General features: G+C 52.4%; 1 protein-coding gene across 4 annotated transcripts; it reads left to right on the plus strand.

The window, feature by feature from the left end:
- The first annotated feature begins 1,215 nt into the window (after positions 1-1,215).
- ADORA2A (adenosine A2a receptor) lies at positions 1,216-21,549 on the plus strand. 4 transcript variants are annotated; one of them, XM_084754445.1, is made up of 4 exons: positions 1,216-1,436; positions 9,680-10,245; positions 16,956-17,721; positions 18,886-19,083. In XM_084754445.1, the coding sequence occupies exons 2-4, from the start codon at positions 9,923-9,925 to the stop codon at positions 19,066-19,068; spliced, it is 1,272 nt and encodes a 423-aa protein (XP_084610571.1). In that variant the 5' UTR covers positions 1,216-1,436; positions 9,680-9,922; the 3' UTR covers positions 19,069-19,083. The 4 variants fall into 4 exon arrangements, with proteins under 4 accessions (XP_084610571.1, XP_084610574.1, XP_084610573.1 ...); XM_084754448.1 differs by lacking the exon at positions 18,886-19,083 and adding an exon at positions 20,121-21,549 and having other exon boundaries at positions 1,219-1,436; XM_084754446.1 differs by lacking the exon at positions 1,216-1,436 and adding an exon at positions 4,420-4,440.
- Positions 21,550-24,744: the final 3,195 nt, after the last annotated feature.

Below are 24,744 nucleotides of genomic sequence, written 5' to 3' on the forward strand. Positions count from 1 at the left end.
AGTATGTGAGTCGGACAAGAGTGAGCAGCGTGGTATTGAGCACCCACATGAGGAGGCCTAGAAGCCAGGATGTAGTCAGTCATAATTGATTCGAGAACAGGCTCCAGTTTGGTTGTGTCTCCATCCTTAACCTTGTAGTACTAGCTGCTGGCCAAGTTCCAGGAGGTGGCAAAACAGAAAGAATCATATCCCTGAAAGGCATGTGGTGACGCATGCCAGTGCCAGGTAGCCCCGCAAACTGGTCATAGGATTCTTCACCCGAGGATTGAAGCTGAGGTGACAGTGTCCAGTCGTGTTCTCCCTCCGGGGCACCTCAGGTTTAATTCAAACTGCATGCAGCTCCCTACTCCAGCCAGATGTGTACACACATGTGCACACGCACGCAGAACACACCACCCTACAAATTCTGTGACACTGATAGGGTCTGGGCTCATCAAATGGAAACAGGAGGTAGATCTTTAGGAGAAAGAGCCAGGGAGGGTGCTTGGCCATCAAACTCAAGTCCTGGTAAGTGACAGTTGCCACTACAAAGACAGACATTTAGCTTCTCCAAGGGAGGCCAAGGCACCTGCACTCACTGCCTATCTAATTCTGTGATGGGCCAAAGGGTTACTTCTGAAGAGAAATTCCTTCCCATCCAGCCCGCAGCCCCGGGGTCTAGCCTGGCTCTCTGCAAGCCTCTCCACACTCTAGCCTGTAGTCGACAGCCTGTTGGTTCCAGGAGGTTCTAGAAGACAAGGATTCCAGAAAGGCTTTGGTCATCAATGTCTGGGGTGTGTAAAGGCCTTGTCCTGCAATGAACAGATTGAGATTTGGAAATTGCTCCAGAGACTTCGTGGTCCAGCCGCCTCTAGAACAAGGATAGTGTGAGGAGGGGATTCCCAGCCCAGAAGTCAGCGCTCTAGTTAGTCTGTGGTGCAGATGCGCCTCCCTCCTTGCTCTGCAGTAGAAAAGTAGGGCTGTGGGGGAGGAGTCACGGTCCCATAGGCATCAGGGGTGTAAGAACTGTTAAGGACCCCGGCCTAAAGTCGGCTGTGGAGCAGCTTAGCCCAAGGGCACGAGTGGGAGAGCCAGAGAGGCACAAGGCAGCATGATGCCTTGTGTAGGAGCCACCGGAGAGGGGTGGGGCGCCAAAGCTTCATGGGTGGGGGCACGCGGGTGGGGGTGGGAGTGGCGCTGGAGGAGGCAGTCAGGACCCATGGACCTGCAGCGTCCACGTTTGGGCGAAGGTGCTTTGCTGCCGGACCCATCTCGACCTAGCCTTCCCAGAGCCGTTTCCTCCGGTTCCCGCCTGGGGCCTCGGTTTCCCCCAGCAGCGGGGCGGGGCGGGAGTCTCGCCGGTTTCCAAGTCGCCTGCAGGGTGCGCCCATGAGCGGCGCGGCGGGAGCTGGAGCCCCAGCGGCCGCTGAGACGGTGGGAGCACGAGCAAGAGGCAGGTCAGCCGGGGTCCTGGGTCCAGGGGATCCTGGGGGTCCCGGGGAGGTGTCTTGGTGGCTGTGGCCGTCGGAGGCTGCGAGGCCTGGAGGTCTGAGCTGATCAAGACCCTTCCGCCCCTCGGAGCGCCCGTCACTCCCTCCGACCCTTCCTTCCTGATGTCGGGAGAGGAGACTGCGGGTGTCAGGGTCCAAGCTTGCCCTGGCCGCTTCTAGAGGGGTCGCAGCAGGGGTTCTCAGAGCGGTTACATCTCAAGTGCGGTACCCCTCGGGGCGGTCCTCAGCGACCGGAAGGTGCGCAAAGGCAGGTAGGGAGGAAGGGGCGCGAGTAAGGCAGGGCGGCAGGATGCCTCACAGTCGTCTAGACCCGCAAGCGACGCGCGGCGACAGCCGTCGATTTGTCCCCGCGTGGCGGACTGAACCTACAAGCTCACAAGTCTCTTTAGGGCGCGTCCCTGCCAAAGCTAGGCTGCGGACGTCGAGGCGCGGCCGGAGGTAGGCGAGTCAGACTCCCGAGTTAAGGGTTCAGGCGGGCCACCAGGTTGCAGCGGGGAAGGCGCGGCAGGAGCACGGGAGTTTGGAACTCAGGGGAGTGGGGCATCCTGTTGACAGTGTCGGGAACCTGACTTAGAGCACTGCGGAGAGGCCAGAGGACAGCAGGGTGGGTGAGCGTCTGGGGCTGCCCAAAGCAAGGGTAGAAATGGCGGGAATGGTGGCAGCTCTCAACGGTTTGTTTGAGGATGGGCAAGGGCTCTGCCTTTGGAACATTTAGACCAATTTTGCCCGTCCGTGCATTGAAAGGAGCAGGGATTCACAATGGTCCAGAGCTATAGAAGCAGCAGGCAGGTGGTCGCTAGGACTCGCCCCCAGGACTGCGGCAGGCAGAGCATGCATTCTCCTGATGGCTGAGGAAGGATTGGGACCCTTTTCTTACCCAACCAGAGGCCTTGCCTTGTCTCCTTGAGATGGGAGGCGGCTCTCGGTCCTTCAACCTGGAACTCCAGAATGCTCCAAGCTGTTTGTCATGCCCTCTGCTTCTACTGCCCAGCTCCCTCTGGACCCTTAGACTCTTTGTGCCTTTCAGGAGGGTGTCCATACCCAACCAAGGCGGTCCTTGGTGTTGGGACCCTAAGACGATGATGGAGAGCTTTTTTGAAATGCAGGGTTCGGAAGGCTCTGCTTGTTTGAGCCTGTAGGAGCTCCTCAAAGACTGAGAGGTTCCTGACTATGGTGTCCCTTGCATTCTGGGACTTCCGAGGTTCTCTCAGGTTCTGGTGTCCCTTGGACAAACCCTAGCCAGTGTGTATTGTCTCAGAGACTGACTATGACTGTTCTGGGCTGGGCTAGCCTCCCTGTCCACGGTTTGAAGTTAGGCTAAGGGCAGTCCACACATGTAGTAAGAGAAAGACTTTGGGCGAGGCAGAAGAAGAGGTAGGTGACCTCCAGAGCCCTGCAGATGGATCAAAGATTTTGGTGTCCCAACCTGGGTTTTGATTTTTGCCTTTTGATGCACACTCACTAGGTGACCTCGGGAAAGTCACTGCCCTGGCAATCCATTTTTCCGTCTGTAGTGTAATGGTGTTCTTAGTAATGGTGACCCATGGTGGTGGTGGTGGGGAGTGCGGAGGGGCTGAGTTGGGAGTGGTAGTGATGGTGGTAGTGGTGGCAGTGGTGGCAGTGAGGGTTGTGGTCCCGGTATGCCAGAGGGCAGGTCAGGGGCTGCTGGGCTTAGGAAGGGTAACCCTGGAGGGAGAGGCAGAGATTGCTGTGAGTGGAGAGAAATGTAGACTAAGGGTTGGTTTGGGAGTAAGCATGTGGCTTCAGGCGTTGGGTTCCATCCGCAAAGTCCAGGGCCTGTCAAATGAGACCACAGCCTCTGGTGGTTCTCAGTTGTTGCCTGCAATCAGCAGCTCTTGCCTCTCACCTGCTGGCTCGTGAGCCACCTCACTTCACAGAAGCGGAGCGCTCAGCATCCTTTTGGTACGCCCCAGCTCCAGGCCCTGAGTAGTGTGTGCCTAGGAGAGAGGAGGGTGAGACAGCTGGACAGACGGATACATGGGCACATGCAAAGAGGGCTTTGACGTATGTGATGGAGGAGCCGAAGGAGGAAGAATGCACAGGCAAGGATCACTAGAGGCAGGTATTGAGCTGGTAAAAGAGAATTTCTCCAGCTGCCGTGGCAGAACCGGGACATCCTGGGGACCGCTGGAGGGCAGATCGTGATTTGGGGAACTCAGTGGACAAAAGTAGTCTGGAGGTTGGAGGAAGCAGAGATGGTGCAGGGCCGGAGGGCAGGTCCCTAAGTCCATACTGTGCCCCCCTCTGATAGCAGGAGACGATTAGGGGTACAGAGAGGAGCCTGGGTCTGAAGCCATGAGATTCCGCCGGGTTTCAAGCAGGCACAGAATGGGAGAGACAGAACATTCCAGGCCTGGGAAGGGGCTGGAACCTAGGGAGACAGCACTTGGGGAGCTTTCCAGGGCTACTTCCAACTTTATGTGACATGACTCTCTCTAGAGACAGAATCTTTACATTTGGCCTTACAGTGGCCTCTGGGAACCGTGAGCCAGGCTAGTGGGAGCGCTGATGGGCAGAGGGGCAGTGACAGGGTTCAGGTGACAGGATCCTACTCAGGTTAGTCCGGGGCAGCCTGCCCTTTCTCTTTAACGTCTATGGCTGCATCATTACACCTAAAGCCTGGGGACCCCAGGAGTGGGTTTGCATCCTTCATCTCTAGTGTCCAGGCTAGCCTCCTGCTGGGGTTCCATCCAGGGATCCCTTGTTCTCTTTCCAGTACCCATCATCCACTATTTATGGGAGACAGGGGTGTTGAGCATTTTATGAGATGCTCTCACCATGGCCTGTGCACATGGGAGAAGCCAAGGCCCCGGGTGGGGTGGGGGTGGGGCCTGGCATGGACCCCACCGGGGCTCCTCCCACCACAGGCTGCATTCCGTGAGGCCTGCATCTAGGGAGGAGCTTTACCAGGAGAAGCAGCCTACAATGGGTGAGTGACACCTAAAGTGAGTACTGGGGACCTGTAGTTTTCTCCTGTGTACCAGACCTGGACAAGTAGGGGTGTCAAGGGTCCATTTTAGGGTTCTCAGTGGGAGAGAAGGGAGACGCGGCTGGCCAGTGGCCTTTGAGTTTAGAGTCTATACTCTAGGCTGAGGGAGCCTTGGTCCTGCCTGGTGGCAGTGAAGATATTTAGAAAGGTAAGCTAGTGTCCCGGCCTCTTGCCCACATCCTGTCCCCAGGAACACAGCAGCAGCAGCTGCTCGCCCATGGTCGGTCGGTTGGGGGAGGGACATACTGGTCACGAACTTGAGAACTTGGGGGTCCAGCCTTTACCAGGTATTAGGATTTGGGTGCTGTACAGCTCTGAAGGGATCCAGAAAGGGAAGGGAGACCCAGACCCCGGTAGTGACGCAACATCAGGCAGCCTCAGAAGAGACCCATCTTGTTGATTGATGTGTTAGGGTGGGGTTCAGTGGGTTCAGGGTCTTCCTGTAAGCCCAGCTGCTGCTGAGCCACCACAGGGCTGTGCTTTAAGTGTGTGTGTCGGGGTGGAGGGTGGGGTACCAGTCCATCCCGCTGTGATTCTTGCTCAGTCAGTGTCATTCCATAAATCAAGGGGCAGATGTTGGACTTTGTCTCTGGTTCCTGTAAGACGTCCTCGGTGTTCTCTTCTGTCCACCCCTGCCTTGGTTCTCAGCAGCCTGCAGGCCCGAAGCCTGTCACGTACAGTGTGTGTGCTCTTTCTCTTGACCCTTGCTTTTCCTGTCCAAGATTGTATTTCTCTTGCTTCTAATTGATGGCTCCTCCTTTTTTGAGATATCTAAATTATTACTGCATAGGTAATAATGTCAAACCTGTGGGTTTGATCCTTTTAATTTTCTTTCACAGGCTTTTTTTTTTTTTTGAGACAGGGTGTCATTGTATAGACCAGGCGAGACCGACCTGTCTCTGCTTCCAGAGTGCTAAGATTAAATGTATGCATCCCGTCTCTTATCTTGCATCTTGAAATCTGGTTTGCAGGTCATCTGTAGTGTAGAGCTGAGGTCCTAGGGTCGGTCAGAGCATGGCTTATAGCAACTTCTCTGCCACCGGCCAGGAGCCAGGCTCTCTGAATCTCTAAGGTGGCAGCTGTCATGGAAAAATTCCCGGGGTTCTTGTCCTTTGGGGGACCCCTGCAGTAAACTCCAGGACTGAAGGGAGCAAGGGTAGCGGCAGATGGTATGGAGTTCCCTATGACACAGAAGAGTACTGGGGAGCATTGCCTATGAGAGAGGGGCAGCCTGGGGGTGATGGTTCATGCCTGGGATCCCAGCACCCAGAGGGAAGGAACAGGAGGATTGAGAGAGTTCGAGATTATACTCGGCTAGATAGCAAACCTGAGGCCCAGCCTGGGCTACAAGCGACCCATCTCAAAACAAGGCAAAATTACAGGACTGGGATAGAAGCCCAGTGAAGCTGCAACGGGCAGCCTCTGTGCTGCTCTGGTCTCTGCGCTCGGCTGCAGTGTGTGCAGCGCTGCCGAGGAGCTCATAGACACATTCAGCCAGCTCTGGAACCACCACCTGGGCATTGTGTACACAGAGCCCGGGGTGGGTCAGGAGATATGTGGCTTGGGATTAAATGGTTTTAATTAACATGGCTGGGTGGGAGTGGACGGAAAGGCAGAGGCAGCCGGGTTGAGTCTGACTGCTGGGAGCCCAAGGGGTTGTTCCTTCGAGTCTTTGGATGCATGTTCCGTAGCACGTGCCTAAGGTTTACATGGGACTGTGTCTGCACTCCGCCCTGTCCTCAACGAAGGACGATCATAAGGAAATGCGACATTATTAATATTTAATTTCCCCTCTTGGCTAGCAACAGATGACTCAAGGATTAATTCGGTAGAGCCAACAGAGACGGGTAGGAAATTGTTAGATCCTGGCTCTACACTGGCCACTTCCCCTGGGTCCCCCAGCCCTCCTGTGACTCTGAGCAGTGGTTCTCAACTTTCCTAATGCTGCAGCCCTTTAATGCTGTTCCTCGTGTTGTGGTGACCCCCTTCCCCTGCCGACACAACCATAAAATTGTCTTCGTTGTCCCTTTGTAACTGTAAATTCTGCTCCTATTTAGAATCATAATGTAAATAGTTTTCTTCCCCTCAAAGAGAGAGAAGTCTGCTGTGTCCCTTGGCATTCTCCGGCTATGCCACCCTCTACTGCTCCTGGTAAAGCTGAGAGCCTTTCCACCTGTTTTTGGGCTGTGGCTTTTTCACATCTCAAAAAATGTTTGGCCTGCCATCAGGGACACGGCTTTCTCTCTCCGAACTCCCAGACAGGACGCAGGAGCTCCTCAAGGGGTCACAGCGTAGCCTTAGTGCTCAGATGAACGGTCACCTGGAAAGCAGAAAGCGGGTCAGCAGTGGCTAACATCTCTTGGCTGCATGTGTTGCTCAGTCTGGCCAGAGAAACGTCAGTGGGTTTGAATTGGCCCAGTGGGAACATTCACACTACAAAGAAAAGAGTCAGGGTGCCCTGGCCCTGAGCTGTTCTGCCTGCCTATAGCTAGCCAGCCTTAGCCTTCCCCTGGGGGTGCTCAAGGCTCCTCCCCGCTGTCTGTCCTGAGAAGGCCTCCCCGGCTTGGTCTCCACTGCTCTGCTGGACTTGGGGCTGGGGAAGGCGCACAAATGAAAAGATTCTGGTTTGGCAGCTGCCCAGGTGGCCCTGGGATCAGAGGAGCTTCCCCTGGGATGCACTGCAATAACTGAGCCGGCCTGCAGGAATGTTGAAGGAAGGGCCCTGGGACAGAAACCTTTGGTGTGTCCTCAAGCCGATGCAAGGCAGGCCTGACAGGCAAGAGGCCCAGCTGGGTTGAGCCTGGAGAACAGCAGAGCGTCCTCGGCACAGTCAGGGAGAGCACTGGGACCCAGAAATATCCACCATGGACCCAGCACAGGAACATGAGGAATCTTGAGAACTCTGAGTAGTCGGGCAGGTACCAAAGCTGCTGGGAATAGCATCAGCAAACATGGGCCCAGGTTAGGCCCCTTCAAAGCGGGTGTCCTGGTGGCTATGGAGTCAGTGCAATTACTGGGGGGTGGGGGGTCCATGCTGGTAGTGTGACCATCAGCAGGGCCTTAGGCTCAAGGATGGAGCCATCTCACCTTGACAGAAATGTATTATGTTCCTCCTCGGGTCCCATAAGGGACACTGAGGATGGAGGATGGTCTAGCACGGCCTTGTCTCCTTACAGACTACTTTAGTGCCCTTCAGCGTAGATCCCACTAGAGAAGGCCAAAGGGACAGGTGGTTATCTGTCTCTACCCCTCCCCTTCCCCCTCCCCAGGAGACAGCACCTTGTGAGAGTCAGGACTCTTAAGGAGGCAGTAGCTCTCCGTGAGGCTCACTGGGCCTGGTTGTGTCGGTTTCTGCTCTCTCCATAGCTTGCAAAAACTCTTGTTTGTTTGTTTGTTTTATTGCATATGAGTGCTCTGTCTGCCGAAGAGGCCACCAGATCTCATTACAGATGGTTGTGAGCCACCATGTGGTGGCTGGGAATTGAACTCAGGACCCCTGGAAGAGCAGGCGGCGCTCTTAACCACTGGGCCATCTCTCCAGCCCCACAAAACTCTTGATGTAAGTGGGACTCTCCCAAAGAGAAGACCTTGGCTTCCCCCTTCCTGGTCTTCAGCATCAGCCTGGTAGATGAAGGACCTCCACACCCACACAGCTGCAGCTGGGTCTGCGCGGGCTCCAGACTGAAGGAAACTTGGGTTCATTTATTTCAGCTCTGTCTCTCACCTTCTTGGCCAATTTCAGGGGCAAGAGAGCCTTCCCCCAGGGACTCCAGTTCGATTCATCCTTCTTATCCTAGAGGGGAGGAGGAGAAGGGAAGATGTGTCTGTATGCGGGGGGGTTGGGGATGGGGGGGGCGGGGGGAGGGGGGAGGGGGGAGGTTGAACTCTACAGCTTCTCCTGGGGCTCCATGAAGGTCCAGTACTGAAGAGGATGGATTGGGAAGGGTAGCGGGGTGGGGGGTGGGGGCAGGATCCTTTCATTTTGCATGGGGAGAAACCAGCTATTGGGAGAGTCCTGCTGGCGTTGAGAGTCTTGCAAGCTCAGGGAGGAGAGTGGGAGTTTAGGCGTGGCTGGGGCTTGCCTGGAGAGAAGAAGACTTCTGCTTTCCAGGGGTCTCGACTATTCTGTGATCTGAGGTGACTCTGGGGTAGCCTTTCCAAATCTGTTACTTCCTTCTCTTGGGATTGTGGACAGGTGCTGAAATAAGCCCTCGCTATCATCTGGGGCCCAGAAAAGAAACGCATTCTTGCCCATAGTCTTCACAGAGCACCTGTTTTTCTGAAGCCGCTTTCCCTGCTTTCCTCAGCTAAGCAGAGGGACAGGTGGGGAGAGGTGTGGGCGGAAAAGCAGGAGGCGGATCCCTCGGAGAAGGGAAGCAATCACTGCACAGCCTTGCCTGGTTGTGCAGCCTACTGGCAGGATCTGTTAGCGCAGTGGGTTTGGCTTGGATGCTGCTTTTGCTGCCTGGCAGAGTAAGAGTGCTTAGCTTGTGGGGACTGGAGGATAGGTAGGACCAGAAAGGAACTCCAGGAGTATCTGAGGTGACCTTAGGGGCAGTGTTCCTCAGGTGGGCATGGTGGTTCCCTGAAGGAATGGAGCAAAGTGAGCTGAGGTGGGAGGCTGGCTCAGTATGAGAGAGAGCAGGTGAGGCTGGGAAAGCCCGGTGGGGAGAGAGCCTTCCCGGGAGAGGGTCTTGCAGGGCTGGTGGTGAGTGCAGGAACGCAGAGGGCTGGCGAGGCTGCTATAGAAGGCTTGAAAGGCTACATAAAGGGAGCCAATATAAACATCGTTTTGCCTTAACTTGCTACCATAGATTAAAAACAGCAAAAAAAAAAAAAAAAAAAAAAAAAAAAAAAAAAACAACCAAACAAGCAAAAGATTTTTAGCCACTAGTGTGAGCAGGGAGGGTGGCTACTGCAGGAAAATGCTGCCCAGCATCTGTCCTGAAGAGAATGGAGGAAAGGCCTCCCTGAAAAGGGTTCTGTGAAGATCTTAACAATACTAATTTGAAACCTGTGAGCTCTTTGGGCCCGCGTCCTGACAGGCCATCCCAGATGGGGCAAGATGGAGCCATTCTCAGGCAGACACCTGACCCACGACTGACAGAATCTTGAAGTGGTGGTGGTGTGTGTGGGGGGGTGGTTCAGCGACTCACTGGGATTCGTTCTTTCTCTTCAGGTACCTCAGCACCCTAAAGCTGAGCGGAGACAGGCAAGATCCCCCGGAGAAGTCATGCTTTCGGGAGATGCGGAGTCGTCTGTGAAAAAGCCTTTGGGGAGCTCTCTCTGGGAACACTCGTGGCTCTTGTGAGGAAAGGGCTGCGAGGCTTGGGTGATCGGACGGCTGGGCTGCAGCTATGGACCGAGAGCTGGCCCGGGCCCGCATCCTTGCTGAGCCTGCCCAAGTGTGGCTGCTCCCACCATGGGCTCCTCAGTGTACATCACGGTGGAGCTGGCCATCGCCGTACTGGCCATCCTGGGCAACGTGCTTGTGTGCTGGGCCGTGTGGATCAACAGCAACCTGCAGAACGTCACCAACTTCTTCGTGGTATCGCTGGCGGCGGCTGACATCGCAGTGGGTGTGCTCGCCATCCCTTTTGCCATCACCATCAGCACCGGCTTCTGTGCCGCCTGCCACGGCTGCCTCTTCTTCGCCTGCTTCGTCCTGGTCCTCACACAGAGTTCCATCTTCAGCCTCTTGGCTATTGCCATCGACCGCTACATCGCCATCCGCATCCCGCTCCGGTGAGCCAAGGCTTACATTTGTGCATGAGGCTTGCATCCAGCGGGCACAAAGGACAGGGCTCTGGGAGTCGTTGGTCTGAATCTTTATAGAGCTGGGGGGGTGGCCATGCCTGTCTGGCTTGTCCCTATATAAGTACAGAGCACTTGTTACATGTTGAGGCTTTCTATAGGCAGCCATGTACAGCTACTATAAGTTGAGAATATTCTGGTTCCGAGGCTACATGCTGCCCCTGGCTGTGTGAGCTATTCTTCATAACATCTGAGTATGATCTGGGGTGAGTGAGGAGCCATGGGCAACCGCAGAACCTCAGCTGGGATCCCGCCTCCGCCACGGCCATCCTTTCCCCAGTGTGTACATTAGGAGAGTGACCCAGAGAGGGGAAGTGACTTGGCCGAATGCCGCAGTGAGTCATTTGGACTTCTATGCAAATGAAGCTGCCCCCTGAGTCCGAGAGAGGACTCTGCCTGTGTGAGGGGGCCATGGCTGTGCTAAGGGTTTTTATTTTGCCCCCCCCTTAAGTGACTCTTTAGTGAAGTGACTACAGCCAAATATTGTGTAAAAAAGGTCTTCCCCGAGGCCTCTTCCCAGTCACCCTGTAGATTAGAACAGTCCATTACTCTCCCAGGGGGGCCCCACCTCTGTGTCTTTCTACCAGAGCTAAGGTCCTGTGGCCGGAGTGGCTGCAGACCTAGAGGAAGGATGGCAGAATGAGGGTTTGGAGTGGACAGTCACCACAGTGAGTTTTTTTTTATACCCCAGCGGAGCTCCCGCCCACAGTGGTAGTATCGGCCGCTCTACCATGGGCCGAGGACGCCTAGCAACAAGAAGGTCCAGGCTCGGTGAGCTGTGAAAGCTCAGGGGCAGATGCAAGAGAGCCGTTAGACGTCATTTCCTTCCTCTCGCCTTCTGAATAGAAAAAGGAGGCTCTGAGAAGGGGGCTAGCTCTCTCTCTCACAGCTATCCAAGGAATTGATAGCAGAGAGCCTGGGAAGAGAAGAAATGTAGTGAAATGGCGGCCATCACTGTGACGTCAGTCTTTGACAAGCCATCTGCAACACACAGCAGTTGCTATAATCTGAGCCCTAAGGGGAGACTCGAACATCCACACTAGGCTGCTCAAAGGGTAAGAGCCTGTGCCTTGTGTTGCCTTAAAGTCTTGGTCAAAGGGGACTCCTGCCAGGCATGGTAGCAAGCCCATGCTTACGTCCTGGAACGTGACAGAGGCTAGAACTTGAGAGTGCTGAGATCCAGGGCAGCCAGGAGCCTGTCCTAAGATCCCTGTTCAAAGAAAATAAAAGAAAAAAAAAACAATCTAACAAACTAGCAAACAAAAGGGGAGAGACTTTCGGCCAGCTCTAAGAAGAGACAGGGTTAAAGGTCACGTGTGGAGACAGCCTTACACTGTTGCTTCCACTCTATGCTCCTGAAGTTGACCACTGTCTAGGTTCCTGCAAAGACAAATTAGAACCCGGAGGCATAGGGGGGAGTCTGTGTGTGGGTCCCAGGTGGGTCAATGGCACCCACCCCCAGGAGATGGGCTCAGCCCGTGTAGTAGCGAGTCACCAAAGGGAAGCCGTAACTTAGCATTCACTTTTCTTCCAACTCCTCAGCAGCAGCATATTAGGACAGATCAGGATGGCTGCTCTCACCTTAAAGGCCTCGTCTCACTTTCCTCTCCTCAGCCTCTGCCTATGTCTGTCTTCTCATAATCAAGAGACCGAATCCCCCAGAATGGCATGGAGTGAGCGGGTGGCTGTAGAAAGCCACACCCTGTGCTGGGCCTGTTTTCCCATGGGTAACAAAGGGAGCACTAACAAGGGGAGCACTCGAAGGTCTGTGGCTTCGGTAAATGGGTAGGAACGACGGGGCTGTGCAGGGTAACGGGAAGGCTTTTGTGAGCTGAAGGCTTGAAGCCAACAGCCTATCCACACTCCAGTTGTGTACCTGACCCGCAGGACCTCGCAACCTCAGTTCCACTTGGACCTTGGGCCATCTGAGCTCTGAGAGAGGCTTTGGAAAGCACAGGCTGGTCTCTGCAAGGAGCTGCCCACTGAGGATGCTCATCTTGCCTCTGGGCAGTTTTACACAGGCCATGGGGTGTTAGTACAGGATGTCCTTGGAGCATCCTGGTCCAGTGTTTCAGTTGCAGCAGATGTTGGGATCCTTGTGGGAGACCAGAGCCAGGAAAGGACATCCTCCCAATCTAGGTGGAGTTTAGAGCCCTTCATTGTGTTCCTGGCTATTAAAGTCCCTCACTTCCCTGTCCCCTCAAGTTTTTTGTTACTGAGAATATGGAGGTGTCTGTATAGGGGCTCCTGAGAGCAAGCCAGGCATGAGGGGTTTCTGGTGGGGACCAGGGGGACCAGGGGGACCAGGCATGAGCAGGGTCTGGAGTGGAGCAGAAAGCCAGGCATGAGGAAGATCTGGGGAGGAACAAGGGGCCAGGCTTGAGGGGAATCTGGAGGGGACCAGGAACCCTTGGCTGGCTCTGGGGGGACTTTCTAGCTTGGTCTTTCATTTTCTTCCCCTCACAGCTAGGAACCCAGCCTCTTCTAGGGTGTTTTCCTGTGCTATTGGCGAGGTCTGCAGGCTCTAGTCTTGGATGGAGGCATAGTCCCAGGCTTACACCATGCCTCAGGGCTTCTTTTGTTGCCGTTTTAAAGAATTTTCAGCTTCAGAATAATTGGTCCCCTCCTTCCTGAGTATCGGGACTCTGTTAAATGAAGGCAAGGCCTCATGGTTAATAAAGGAAAATGGGTCAAAGGCCAAGATGCAGCTCTGTGTCTGCAAGGGATGAAAAGCCTGGGGTCAGTGACCAGGTCTCCATTCCTGGGGGTCTTTTGCACCACTGTCTCTGAGTCTCACATTGGCCTCTGATGCTCCCGTTCCTAAGGAACAGGCCAGACTACACACGGAAAACCAGTTGCTGCAAGACCTGAAGTCCTATAAAATCCATTTCTCTGATTTCCAGATGGGCACAGGAGCCAGCCATGTGCGTAGTGGCGGGTGCTTACATAGCGCCCCTAAGGTCTGGCACTGTATCCCTAGCACCACAGAAAAAGGAAAGAAGGTAAAGGGAAAAGCTTTCTAATTTGACCATAAGCCCTTGCTGGACTAGAGGCATGGCTCAGTGGTAGAATATGTCCTGCTTAACATTTGTAAAGTATTCTTCCCTTCACAAGGATGCTGGGGAGAGGGCAGAAGTAGGAGGCAATATGCCCTGGAGGAAGTCTTGCCATATGGATATTACAGGGTGTGTGTGGTAGTGGTGGGGGGTTGGAGAAAGCCCAGGCAAATGTCCCAAGGTAGAGTTGAGTGGGCATGTAGGTATAGCCTGGCCTCTGGGCTGGAGGGCGGTGGCTTGGCTGCTGAGTGGCAGGTGTGTTGTGAGGCTGATTTAGCTTGACCTCTGCCTATGGAAGGAGTTTGAGTTTCTCCTTTGGGTCAGATGCTCTTCAACTCTTAGACCATTAAGATGACTTAGAAAGACCCGCCTTCTCCTCAGTGTTGCGAATATACATAAAAACTCCACCTGGAATTGTGGGTATGGTCTGCAGCCATAGGGTGAGCCTCCTTCCACCCCCCACCCACCGAGTATGGGTGGACAGGATTCTCAGGGGACACTTGAAATAGGTGCTGCTGGAGACTCGGGCGGCCAGACTCTATGGGCTGCTAGGAAGTCTGAGCATCCTTCTAGCTGCCCGGAGTATATTTATCCAGAAGGCCAGAATGAGACTATGTTAGTCACAGTTACAGGCCAGGCTGGGCCCTTGGGATAGCTATGGTGTGTACGTGATTCCATGTGGGTCCGGGTGTTGTCTTAGGCCTCAAGTTCCTGTTCTGTGACTTCAATTTCTTCATTCTCCGGCCTCTATTTCCAAGTGCTGGAAATATGAGTGTGTGTGTGTGTGTGTGTGTGTGTGTGTGTATACGTGTGTATACATAACACTTGCATGTGCTTAAACAGTGTCTCCAAGCCCCTCCATACTTTTTGCCAACTTTGGAAAGTGCACCTTACACATTGGGTTCTGTCCCCACAGGAGCTTTCTTTCCAAATGGCAATGGGAAGAGAGGTCCCCTTGTGGGTTTCCAGTCTGTAAAAGAAAAGAGAACAACCCTGGGATTTCCATGGTGTATTCCCAGAAGCTATTGGGCCTCAATTGTTGTCTCCAACAACGACCCGTTAACTCAGAAACTTATTTAACTCCCTGGACACGGGCAGAAGGCCCGTTCTAAAAATAGAGTTTGAAAGCCCCCAAGGTGGGAGACTCCTAGACTGTCCCTAGAAGCTCATCAGTATCTCAGGCAGCTTATTTCTCTGAACAGCAATGGAATAGCTGTGACCCACCCTGAGTTCCCATGGTGACTCCCCGGGGTTTCCACCCACTAAATTCAGCACCGTTGCCCTTATGGGCAGTGGTGACAGGTCTAGAATTCTTAGTTTCGTTTCATAAATGAGGAAATTGAGGTCCAAAAGTGAGTGACATAGCATTCCTTGTTTACAGGAATGTACCAGCACTAGAACCCCGGAAAGGTATGTTTGTCCCAGGAAAGCTGTGAACACTAACGTAGCTTCCTCTCCTCCCGTGTGGATCATGTAGAGCACTGTTGAGGGGTGTCTGGCGCAGAGTAAGTACATAATTATTAGATGGGGTGGGGACCCTAGAACTTCATGTTTGAGCCTCCAGACAAACAGACATGCTGTGCTGGCTTTCTGGTGCTGTGGATACATGTTGTAAGTCTGTGGGCCTTCTGCAGAGGCCACGCTGCAGGGGACCAAGGCCCTGATGCTCTGGAGAATGTGGCTGACAGTTACTGTTTGCGTCTTCAGCTCACTGGGTTGGAGCTGGAGCTCGGTGGTAGAATGCTTGCCTGTCATACGCAAGGCCCTGGATTTGATTCCCAGCACCATCGGGGAAGAGACAAATTCACGTGGGTTGAGTTGCCCCTGGGCCTCGGGATGTTCACAGCTCGTCTCTGCCTCTCCTTGGGTCTTAGTTTCAGTTTCCCCAGCTCTAAAGCAGAGGGACAGATTAGATAAACGGTCAGAAACTGCCAGGGTATTTTTTTTCTTTATATCCTTCTTAATTGACAACACTTAAAATGAGAGATTTTTCCTCTCAAAAACAACACCCCCCCCCAAAAAAAAAACCCCCCACCAATTATCCCAGCCCATTTTAAGCTTTAGCGACACTGGGTACACACTACTTTCTTTCTTTTTCTTTTTTCTTTTGTTGTTTTGTTTTGTTTTTCGAGACAGGGTTTCTCTGTGTAGCCTTGGCTGTCCTGGATTCACTCTGTAGACCAGACTGGCCTCAAATTCCACCTGCCTCTGCCTCCCGAGTGCTGGACATAAAGGCGTGCACCACCACCGCCCTGGCCTTCCTTCTTTCTTTGATGATGCAGCTTCAATTCAGAGCCTCCCACGGACAGACTAGGCTCTTTAACAGTGCGCATACACGTTGCATAGAGACGAAGCCCAGGGCCAGCACGTTCCCAGCCTTCCCGACGAGTCCATTACCGGTAGCTATCTGTGTCTACCACCCATGGGTCATGGCCTCTCTGTAGCCGCTTTAAGTCTGAAATCAATGAACTCAGGGGGTGTGTTTTCCTCGTTACTACCTGCCCCTCACCCCCACCCCCCACCCCAGCTGCACAGTACAGATAAATGCAGGAGATGGCTACACTACGTGAGCTCCCAGCCTCAGAGAACACTTCTCTGAGATGTCCCGCCTGAACTTGAGGAGTGGAAGCTTCCCCCGGGAGGGTAGTTTTCGTTTTGCCAGAATTGAAACCATTCAATATAAGTTTATTCCTCAGTCATTACCAAAGCCCCTTCCCCTCCCTTTCCCCCTCCCCCCCCCCAGTGGAGAAGACTTAAAACAAAAACATCCTTTTACTAAGGTGAAGGTGTATTTCTAGTGGAGCTCAGGTTACCTTCTAGTTGACAGATCAAGTCTCCCTGCTCCGCCCCCCCCCCCCATCCCATCCCCTCCTCCTGGGACTGGCAATCAGCACAAGAATATTTTCACCTGACCCCCCCCCCAGGCAGATTGCTGTCTTCTTTTACACCCCATTCAGTACCTCAGGAAAGTGTCAATCCATAATTGTCTTGACTCCACCCAGAGGACTGTGGGTAGGTTTGGAGGGGAGCTGATATTTCATTTGGTTTGGGACTTTCACTCCTCCTCCATGCCCTGGGCAAAGCCTCTTCTTGAGGACCATGGAGAGTCAACTCAAATGGGGAAGAAGAGGCAGGGAGCCTAAGTGGCTCAGGCAGTCTACAGGTCTGGCCCGGCCCGTTCTGTCCAGTTCTAAAGGAAAGTGGTGATTTTTATAGTAGTAACCAAGACTAACAAACGTAGAAGTGGCGCTTATCCCCCTAAGATCACCTGTTTCTCTCAAACCAGACTCAACTCAAGTCTCAAGACTAGTAACGCCTGGACATTCGTGCGATGGTTTCCACGTCCCTGATGTCCGCTCCCCAGTACCTCCCCGCAGCTGTGGAAACGGCAAGCACCTCACTTAGAAGAGTACACTACCTAGGCTAGGAGGAGGAGGAGGAGGAGGAGGAAGTGCTTTAGTCCGTCCGAGACCTTAACGGCCAACACACAGAGGGACCCTCTGGTCATCTGTGGGGGCTTCTTGGGCTCTTGGTCCTGCTAGACCCTGGTTCCTCAGTCCTCTAATGCCAGTCCTCTCTCCCCAGGTACAATGGCTTGGTGACAGGGACAAGGGCGAAGGGCATCATTGCAATTTGCTGGGTGTTGTCATTTGTCATCGGCCTGACTCCCATGCTGGGCTGGAACAACTGCAGTCAGCTTAAGGAAGGCGGCAACGGCACGCGGGCCTGCGGTGAGGGCCAGGTGGCCTGTCTGTTTGAGGACGTGGTCCCCATGAACTACATGGTCTACTACAACTTCTTTGCTTTCGTGTTACTGCCCCTGCTGCTCATGCTGGGAATCTACTTGCGGATTTTTCTGGCGGCCCGGAGACAGCTGAAACAGATGGAAAGCCAACCTCTGCCGGGAGAGCGGACCCGGTCCACGCTGCAGAAGGAGGTCCACGCTGCCAAGTCCCTGGCCATCATTGTGGGGCTCTTTGCCATCTGCTGGTTGCCGCTGCACATCATCAATTGCTTCACCTTCTTCTGCCCCACATGCCAACACGCCCCGCCGTGGCTCATGTACCTGGCCATCATCCTGTCCCACAGCAATTCCGTCGTCAACCCCTTCATCTATGCCTACAGGATCCGTGAGTTTCGCCAGACCTTCCGGAAGATCATCCGAACCCATGTCCTGAGGCGACAGGAACCCTTCAAGGCCGGGGGTTCCAGTGCCTGGGCCTCAGCGTCTCACAGCACTGAGGGAGAGCAGGTCAGCCTCCGCCTCAATGGCCACCCCCTGGGGGGATGGGCCAACGGCAGTGCCCCCCATTCTGGACGGCGGCCACCCAATGGCTACACCCTGGGGCTGGTGAGTGGAGGGAGTGCCCAAAGATCTCCTGGGGATGTGGAGCTTCTTAGCCAAGAACACCAGGAAGGAGGCCAAGAGCAGCCTGGTCTAAGGGATCACCTGGCCCAGGGCGGAGCAGGGACATCCCCATGGTCCTCAGAGTTTGCCCCTTCCTGAGGGAAAGAACTCTTTATCTTTTTGGTTGGCTGGACCAATCTCACTAAGAGAAGGAAAAAAAAAAAAAAAGAAAAGAAAGAAAGAAAGAAAGAAAGAAAGAAAGAAAAACAAAAAAGACCATTCCAGGAAACTTACTGGGTAGCTGGTTCCCACTTTGAACTAAGAGGGAACATCAAGCTGCAGCAGCATGAAGCCCAGTAAGAAAGGCCTGTAGTGGTAGAAGCAGATGTTTCGTGCCACAGAGCCCTGTGTTAGGTCAGGGTTACAGCAGCAGCAGCAGCATCTTCAAAGGCAGGGCCCAGGTCTCCTCCTCCAGAAGTATATATATATTTTTTAAAAAAGCTCTGTCTTGTCTCTGTAGGGCAGTTGTGGCTTGGAGGACTGGCCTGGCCCTCAGGTATGGCCTGAAACATCAGGCCTCCCGACGTAGTACACTACCCTCCTTAGACCGTCTTCGGACTTAGGGAGCTGCTGGCCTAGAAGTGGCACTTGATTTTTTTTTTCCCCCAGAAGATAAAAAATGTGAGGAAACCCTTTCTATTATATTGACGCCCCTTCCTGGCTGCTGGAGCTGGGATAATCCTCCAGTTATCCCAAGGAATCGCAGGCCCTCCTCTTCGTGCTGCCGTGCACTTAGTCACAGGGCCGTCCCGGGGCAACGGAGCTGGGCTTGGAAGACAGGAACTGTGAAGGGAACCGTGCCAGAACATGGCCTTAGCTCCCACGAGAGAGATTAGAGCTGTCAAGCCGTGGACGTGAGCCTGGGTAGCCCAGAGCTGCTGCCCTGACAGAGGCCCTGCCCTCTGCCTTTCCTTCTGGAGGGACTATTTGGATTGTTTATTTGTTTGTGGGTTGTTTTTTTTTTTCCTCCTGAGATAAAATAAAATGAGCCACACTGTGTTTTAACTTTGTCCGCTGAGAATGCTGTCTGAGTTCTTCTCAGATCCCACAGCCAGGTTTGATGCACACACGCGGGGTTGGGCTGACTATGGGTGTTTGTGTGGACAGGCGAAAGCTACGTTGCCCATCCTGGGGAGTTCGCAGGCTCAGATTCTCCCAGGGACCTGGGTGCCCGGCTACACCAGAATCCTAATACCTATGTGTTGTCGTGGAGTGGCTTGGGGTGTGGCGGCAAACTTACATCCCCCTGTGGGAGACGCAGTCATTCCTCACAGACACCATAGAAGGTGAGGGGCCGTTTCCGAGTCACTGACCCACCTCCTGGCCTAAGAATTGAAAGCAAGAGGATCTAGGCTCTTCCTCCTTTGATTTCTTCCTCACGTCTTCCAGGGAAGACCTGTCTCTAAGTCATCATCCTCTCAGAGCTGTGTCCATCACCCCTTCCCCTGTCCCACGCCTTAGCCAAGAGGCTACAGAGGTCCCAGAAACAGATCTGGGCTGGGCTGAGGCGAAGCTGCCTTTCCTTCCTTCCAACAAAGAAACCTGTGGGACAGCATCCCTTGCTCCAGTCTTGGCCTGAGGGCCCCTGCTGTCGCCCTCTGATGGATAGTGATGGCAGCTTGGGATGGGCAGGGAGCCATGACTGGTTCTGTCAGGGCCCCCGAGGGCCAGCTTAGTGTTTCTTGGGCTGTGAGTCAAGGAAGGCATATGCGATTGACAAGCTCAGAGAGGTTAAATTCTTGCCCCCCAGGTTGCACAGCTAACTGAGTGGCAGAAGTGAATCTAAAAGGTCTGCTCACCTATGATGTTCACACTTTTTTGTTTTATTTATTTATTTATTTATTTATTTATTTATTTATTTTTGAGAGAAGTTTCTTTCGATTCTGTGTAGCCTTGACTATCCCGGACTCACTTTGTAGACCAGGCTGGCCTTGAACACACAGAGATCTGCCTGCTTCTGTGATTAAAGTCACATGCCACCACCACGCCCAGCTGACATTCATGCCTTTTAAAGTCAATTTTGATGATGAACTCTCTCAACCAAACCAAATCATGTGAAATAACGTTTGTACCTTCAATTTAAGAAACCTGGTGCATGCCTTTAATCCTGGTGCTCAGGAGGCAGAGGCAGGTGGATATCTGAGTTTGAGTCTAGCCTGGGCTACAGAGTGAGTTCCAAGATGGCCAGAGCTTCACAGAGAAACATTATTTTTGGGGGGAAAAAAAGAAAGGAAGGAAGGAAAGAAAGAAAGAAAAGGAAGGAAAGGAAAGAAAGAAAAAAATAGATTACTTTAGCCAGTCCATCTGACCTTTCCACTGCACTCTTCGCTTTCCCTTTACAGAAGCAGACATAGATGCAAGTTGCTATATTCCTCGTAGACCATCCCATCACTCAGAGGCTCTTTAGCTGCCTGCAGAGAAGGACCATCCAGGACACTTCTCCGCCACTCTGAAGCCTAAGCGAACTGCCCCAGGGGGAATTCCGAGCCATTGTTTGTGACCTAAGCATCTTAAGAGCTCGCCGAGTGTACCCTAGTCCTCACAGGCTTCTGCCCTCTTAGGTCTGTGCTGGCTGAGGATGGAACAAAGCCCGTGTGGTCTGTGTGTGAGGAGACAGAGAGCAGGGGTGCTGCCGTTTGTCCGTTGGTCCCCAGGTGGCAGGAAACCAGAGAGAACCACAAAGGTAGAAAAGGAAGGAGTCTCATCATCCTCGCCTTTTCTGGGAACTGAGCTGTTGGGCTGAGCTGCATAGGTACAGGCTCTGGGGTCAGGAGGTCAGGATGAGGGGCTTGGGAAGGACTTCTGGGGACAGCTGTGGTTATGCGAGTGCTCTCAGGCTCCTCTGAAACCCACGCCACCTTGAGTCTTCCGCCTTCAGCATCCCATGCCCACATCTACCCCGTACAGGCTCCCACTGTGAATGCAGAACGTGAGTGGGAGGACACAAGTGTATACGTCTTCCTATAACCCTAAGTCTAAAAGTGTGCACACATGGACGTTGCCGGTGGGCACAGTAAAGAGAACTGCTGGCGCGACCAACTGATTGTATGGTTAAGGTTTTAATTGTTAATAAGAGACAGTGGAGGGCTGGAGAGATGGCTCAGAGGGTAAGAGCACTGACTGTTCTTCCAGAGGTCCTGAGTTCAATTCCCCGCAACCACATGGTGGCTCACAACCATCTACACAATGTGATCTGATGTAGACAGAGCACTGTAAACGTAATAAAAAAAATCTTTATAAACAAACAAATAAATAAATCAGTTAAAAAAAAAAAAGAAATGGAGAGAAAAAGCAGAGTGGCCGTGGGCAGCAGGATAAACCTGAGCAGGAAGCATAAGCCCAGTAGCCTCTACCAAATAAGAATGACAGAGATTTACCCACGATCTGCACAGCCAGCCTGGCATCCTCCATGGTGATGTCAGTGGCTTTGTTGGGAGCAGAGGTCATCAGTCTGGGTGCCACACCGGGTAGCACCAGCCCTCACCTGCCAGAACAGAAGGTCTGAGAGAGTTTTTTGTGGAGGAGGAACTTGAACTGGCCTGCTTTAGAGAGGCAGAGTAGAGCAGTCCGCCGAACAGTGTGGCAAGCCCTGGAGGGGTCGGGACATTAAACGGTTCTTTGCCCAGCGGTATGTGTTACTACTTGAAACGAACTCCAGGGGCGTCAGCGGCTGCCCATCTTCTTTGGAGACAGCCTCGGTTTATGCCACAGGAGCTGGTATTTTGTCTGTCAGGGGAGACCTTTTTCATTAAACACATTAAATGCCAGATTCAGCTCTCCCCGAGGATCTATTCTATTAAGTATACCTGATTTGAAACAGACTCTGATTGATTTTAGTGACTTGCTTCAGCCTTAACCCTGGCAACATGTGCAGAAGGCTGAAGCTTGTTCCTGTGAACGAATTGTGCTTGTACTTAGCATGACTACAAGCAGAGTTCAGAAAAAGTTAAAAAAAAAAATCAGTCAGCCTGGTGTGGTGGTACATGGCTTTAATCCCAGCACTCCAGAGGCAGAGGCAGAGGCAGGGGAATCGCTGTGAATTCGAGGCCAGCCTGGTCTACAAAGCAAGTCCTGGACAGCCAGGATGACACAAAGAAACCTTGTCTCAGAAAAAACAAAAACAAAAACAAACAAACAAAACCAAACACAAAACCACAACAACAAAAACCCTTTGAGCCTCAAATATCTAAATTGAAGTTCCTTTTGTGTCATTAAAAAAAGAAAAAAGAGGCTGGGCTGTGGTGGCGCACGCCTTTAATCCCAGCGCTTGGGAGGCAGAGGCAGACGGATCGCTGTGAGTTCGAGGCCAGCCTGGTCTACAGCCAAGACTAACACAGAGAGACGAGGAACCTTGTTTTCCTGTTCCTTTCATAGTGTACCTTTATAGACTGTCACAGGCTCTGATATGACTCAGTTTACCCAAAACACTAAAGCTTAACACAATTAGCCAAGACAAAGAGGCTAGACATCCACCTTCAATGCAATTAGTGCTACCCTGAATAGACCTTATAAACCTTAATCATCAGACTTGTTGTTAGTAAGTCCAATTTTTAATAAACAAGAATTGAATCCAAGTATTCTGTAGCAAACTAAGATGACCTATACAGAGATTTTTTTTTTTAACTATCAATGCTTTTCTTGTTACAAGTTTTAAGTTAACTTTTTTGGTTACAGATTTTACGAACTCTTTTAAAAACCACAATCAATGAAGTTACAAATCCTGAGATAGAGAAAGTTTAAATAAGGGTCTTAGGAGATTTTTTTTTTTTTTAAGCAGAGAGTAAAGAAGGCTCAGGGATAAGAGATTTTTGAGACTGGAGAGTAGAGAGATCTTAGAAATAAAAGACTGTGAGCCAGGCAGTGGTGGTGCAAGCCTTTAATCCCGGCACTCAGGAGGCAGAGGGAGGCGGGTCTCTGAGATTGAGGCCAGCCTGGTCTAAAGAGTGAGTTCCACGACAGCCAGGGCTACACAGAGAAACCCTGTCTCAAAAATGGATGGATGGATGGATGAATGGATGGATGAAAAGACTTGGGGGATCATTGTGCAGCGGCAGAAGTTGTTCCCAATTTGATGCATAGGCAAGTGGCCCCCTCAGCAGGAGGAGGAAGTGCCCACAGCAAGGCACATAATGAAGACCACAAGCCTATACTAGGCAGGGTCTGTTCAAGGGCCCTTCTGCCCTTTTAAAAAAAATTTGTTTTTGAGACAGTGTATGTTGTTCTGAATGCTAGAATTACAGAGAACCTGTCTCTGCCTCCTGACTGCTAGGATGAAAAGGGCTCTACCACCCAGCCCAGCTCCAAGGGGCTTTATTAAGGGCCTGTTTTGTTTGTTTGTTTGTTTGTTTGTTGTTTTGGAGACAATGAAATCTTATTTAAAAACCAAACCACTTGGAAAATATATTGCAGGCTTGACACAGCAAACAGACAGGTATATCTCTACTTCAAGTAATTGGTTATAAATATAACATAGTACTTATCCCATAGATGAGGTGACATGTTGGGCCAGCAAGGCTGCACCGCAGAGTCCCAGGCAAAACCAACGTTACGTAAGGGCCACATGCCTATCTTGCTCGGTCGTGGCCCTAGCTTCCCGTGGCCCATGTTGCTTACTTTTGGGCCTCCTTGTTGCCAGGGGATTACCACTACCAGGCTCTGTGAGTTCAGGGGGCTGAGTAATACTGGGTCTGGACTTTTTTTTTCCCCTAAGTCCAGGACTTCTCGACAGTTCCTAGCTTCCTGTTTATTCTCAGCTACTGGTATGTGAGTGACAAAACCTCTTGCTCTTCATGGGGATGCGTCACTTTGCTGCAGACGTGTTTCCCACATACGGTGTGACACCGACTTCTTCAGGGGCTTCCAGGATGACAGAATTTGAAGGAATGGACAATCCCATCTTGATGGCCAGAAAATATGGGGAGATTATTCAAATTCCTCTCCCTCCTGGTTTTTTTTTTTTTTTCTGTTTTGGTTTTCGAGACAGGGCTTCTCTGTGTTAGCCTTGGCTGTCCTGGACTCTCTTTGTAGACCAGGCTGGCCTCGAACTCACAGCGACCCACCTGCCTCTGCTTCCCGAGTGCTGGGATTAAAGGCATGTGCCACCACACCTGGCCCCTCATGTATCTTAAATCTACTTCACTTTATGCCCTTGCACATAAGCCAAAAAACAAGCAAAGTGAAAACCTGGAAAGGGAACCTTTTCCTCCCAGTAAATCATTAGCCTACTGGGTTCATGGTACATGCAAAGTAGTGTGGTGACACTTGTAGTAACCAGGGGCTGGGCAACAGACACACCTCTCCTTGAAGAGAGCTGCCAGCTTTGATGTCTATGTAGTAAGATCTGAGCTCTTGGATGTATGCATCCATTGGACTCCAGGCTGTCTCTAGGGCAAGAATGGCAGGGCCACAGGGAGGCTCAAGAAGCAAAGACCTATCTTGGGCTGGGTCTCAGCCTGTCTCAGCCCCCTGAGAGGCTTCCTTCTGGGGTCCCTCCTTGCTATGCCTCTTGCCAGATCTTTAAGCCCCACCTCTCCTCATTTGCATAAGATTCTTACTTTCCTATGGGAGGCCTTGTGGAGCTTGAGCAGTCGAAGGGAGCCACAGGTCTATGTGTTGACCACAGAGTGACAAACCATGGGACATGGGGGAGGGGCTTCTCAGGGAGGAGAAATGGCCTATTGATGCCCCCCTGAGTCAGTTCCCCGGGAATAGAAAACCGACCCTCTTTCAGACTCTGACGGGGCAATGTCTTTAATTCTAGCATTTGGGAGGCAGAGGCAGGTGGTTCTCTGTTAGTTCAAGGCCTGGTCTGCATAGATAGTTCCAGGACGGCCAGGGCAATGTAGAGAGACCCTGTCAAAACAAACAAACAACAACAACAACAAAAACCCAGCAACAAAGGAATTAAACAAAAATTTAACTGTGAGGCAGGCGTGTTGGTGCACCAACACGCCTGCAATCCCAGCA

This window comes from Acomys minous (genome assembly GCF_964271855.1).
Source record: "Acomys minous genome assembly, chromosome: 13".
Classification (NCBI taxonomy): Eukaryota; Metazoa; Chordata; class Mammalia; order Rodentia; family Muridae; genus Acomys; species Acomys minous.

Excerpts from the sequence above, each read along its gene's own strand:
- ADORA2A (XM_084754445.1), top strand. The coding sequence starts at position 9,923 with ATGGGCTCCTCAGTGTACATCACGGTGGAGCTGGCCATCGCCGTACTG. Across the intron at positions 10,246-16,955 it reads GCCATCCGCATCCCGCTCCG|GTACAATGGCTTGGTGACAG; the intron begins GTGAGCCAAGGC and ends CTCTCTCCCCAG. Across the intron at positions 17,722-18,885 it reads ATGGCTACACCCTGGGGCTG|GCGAAAGCTACGTTGCCCAT; the intron begins GTGAGTGGAGGG and ends TTGTGTGGACAG.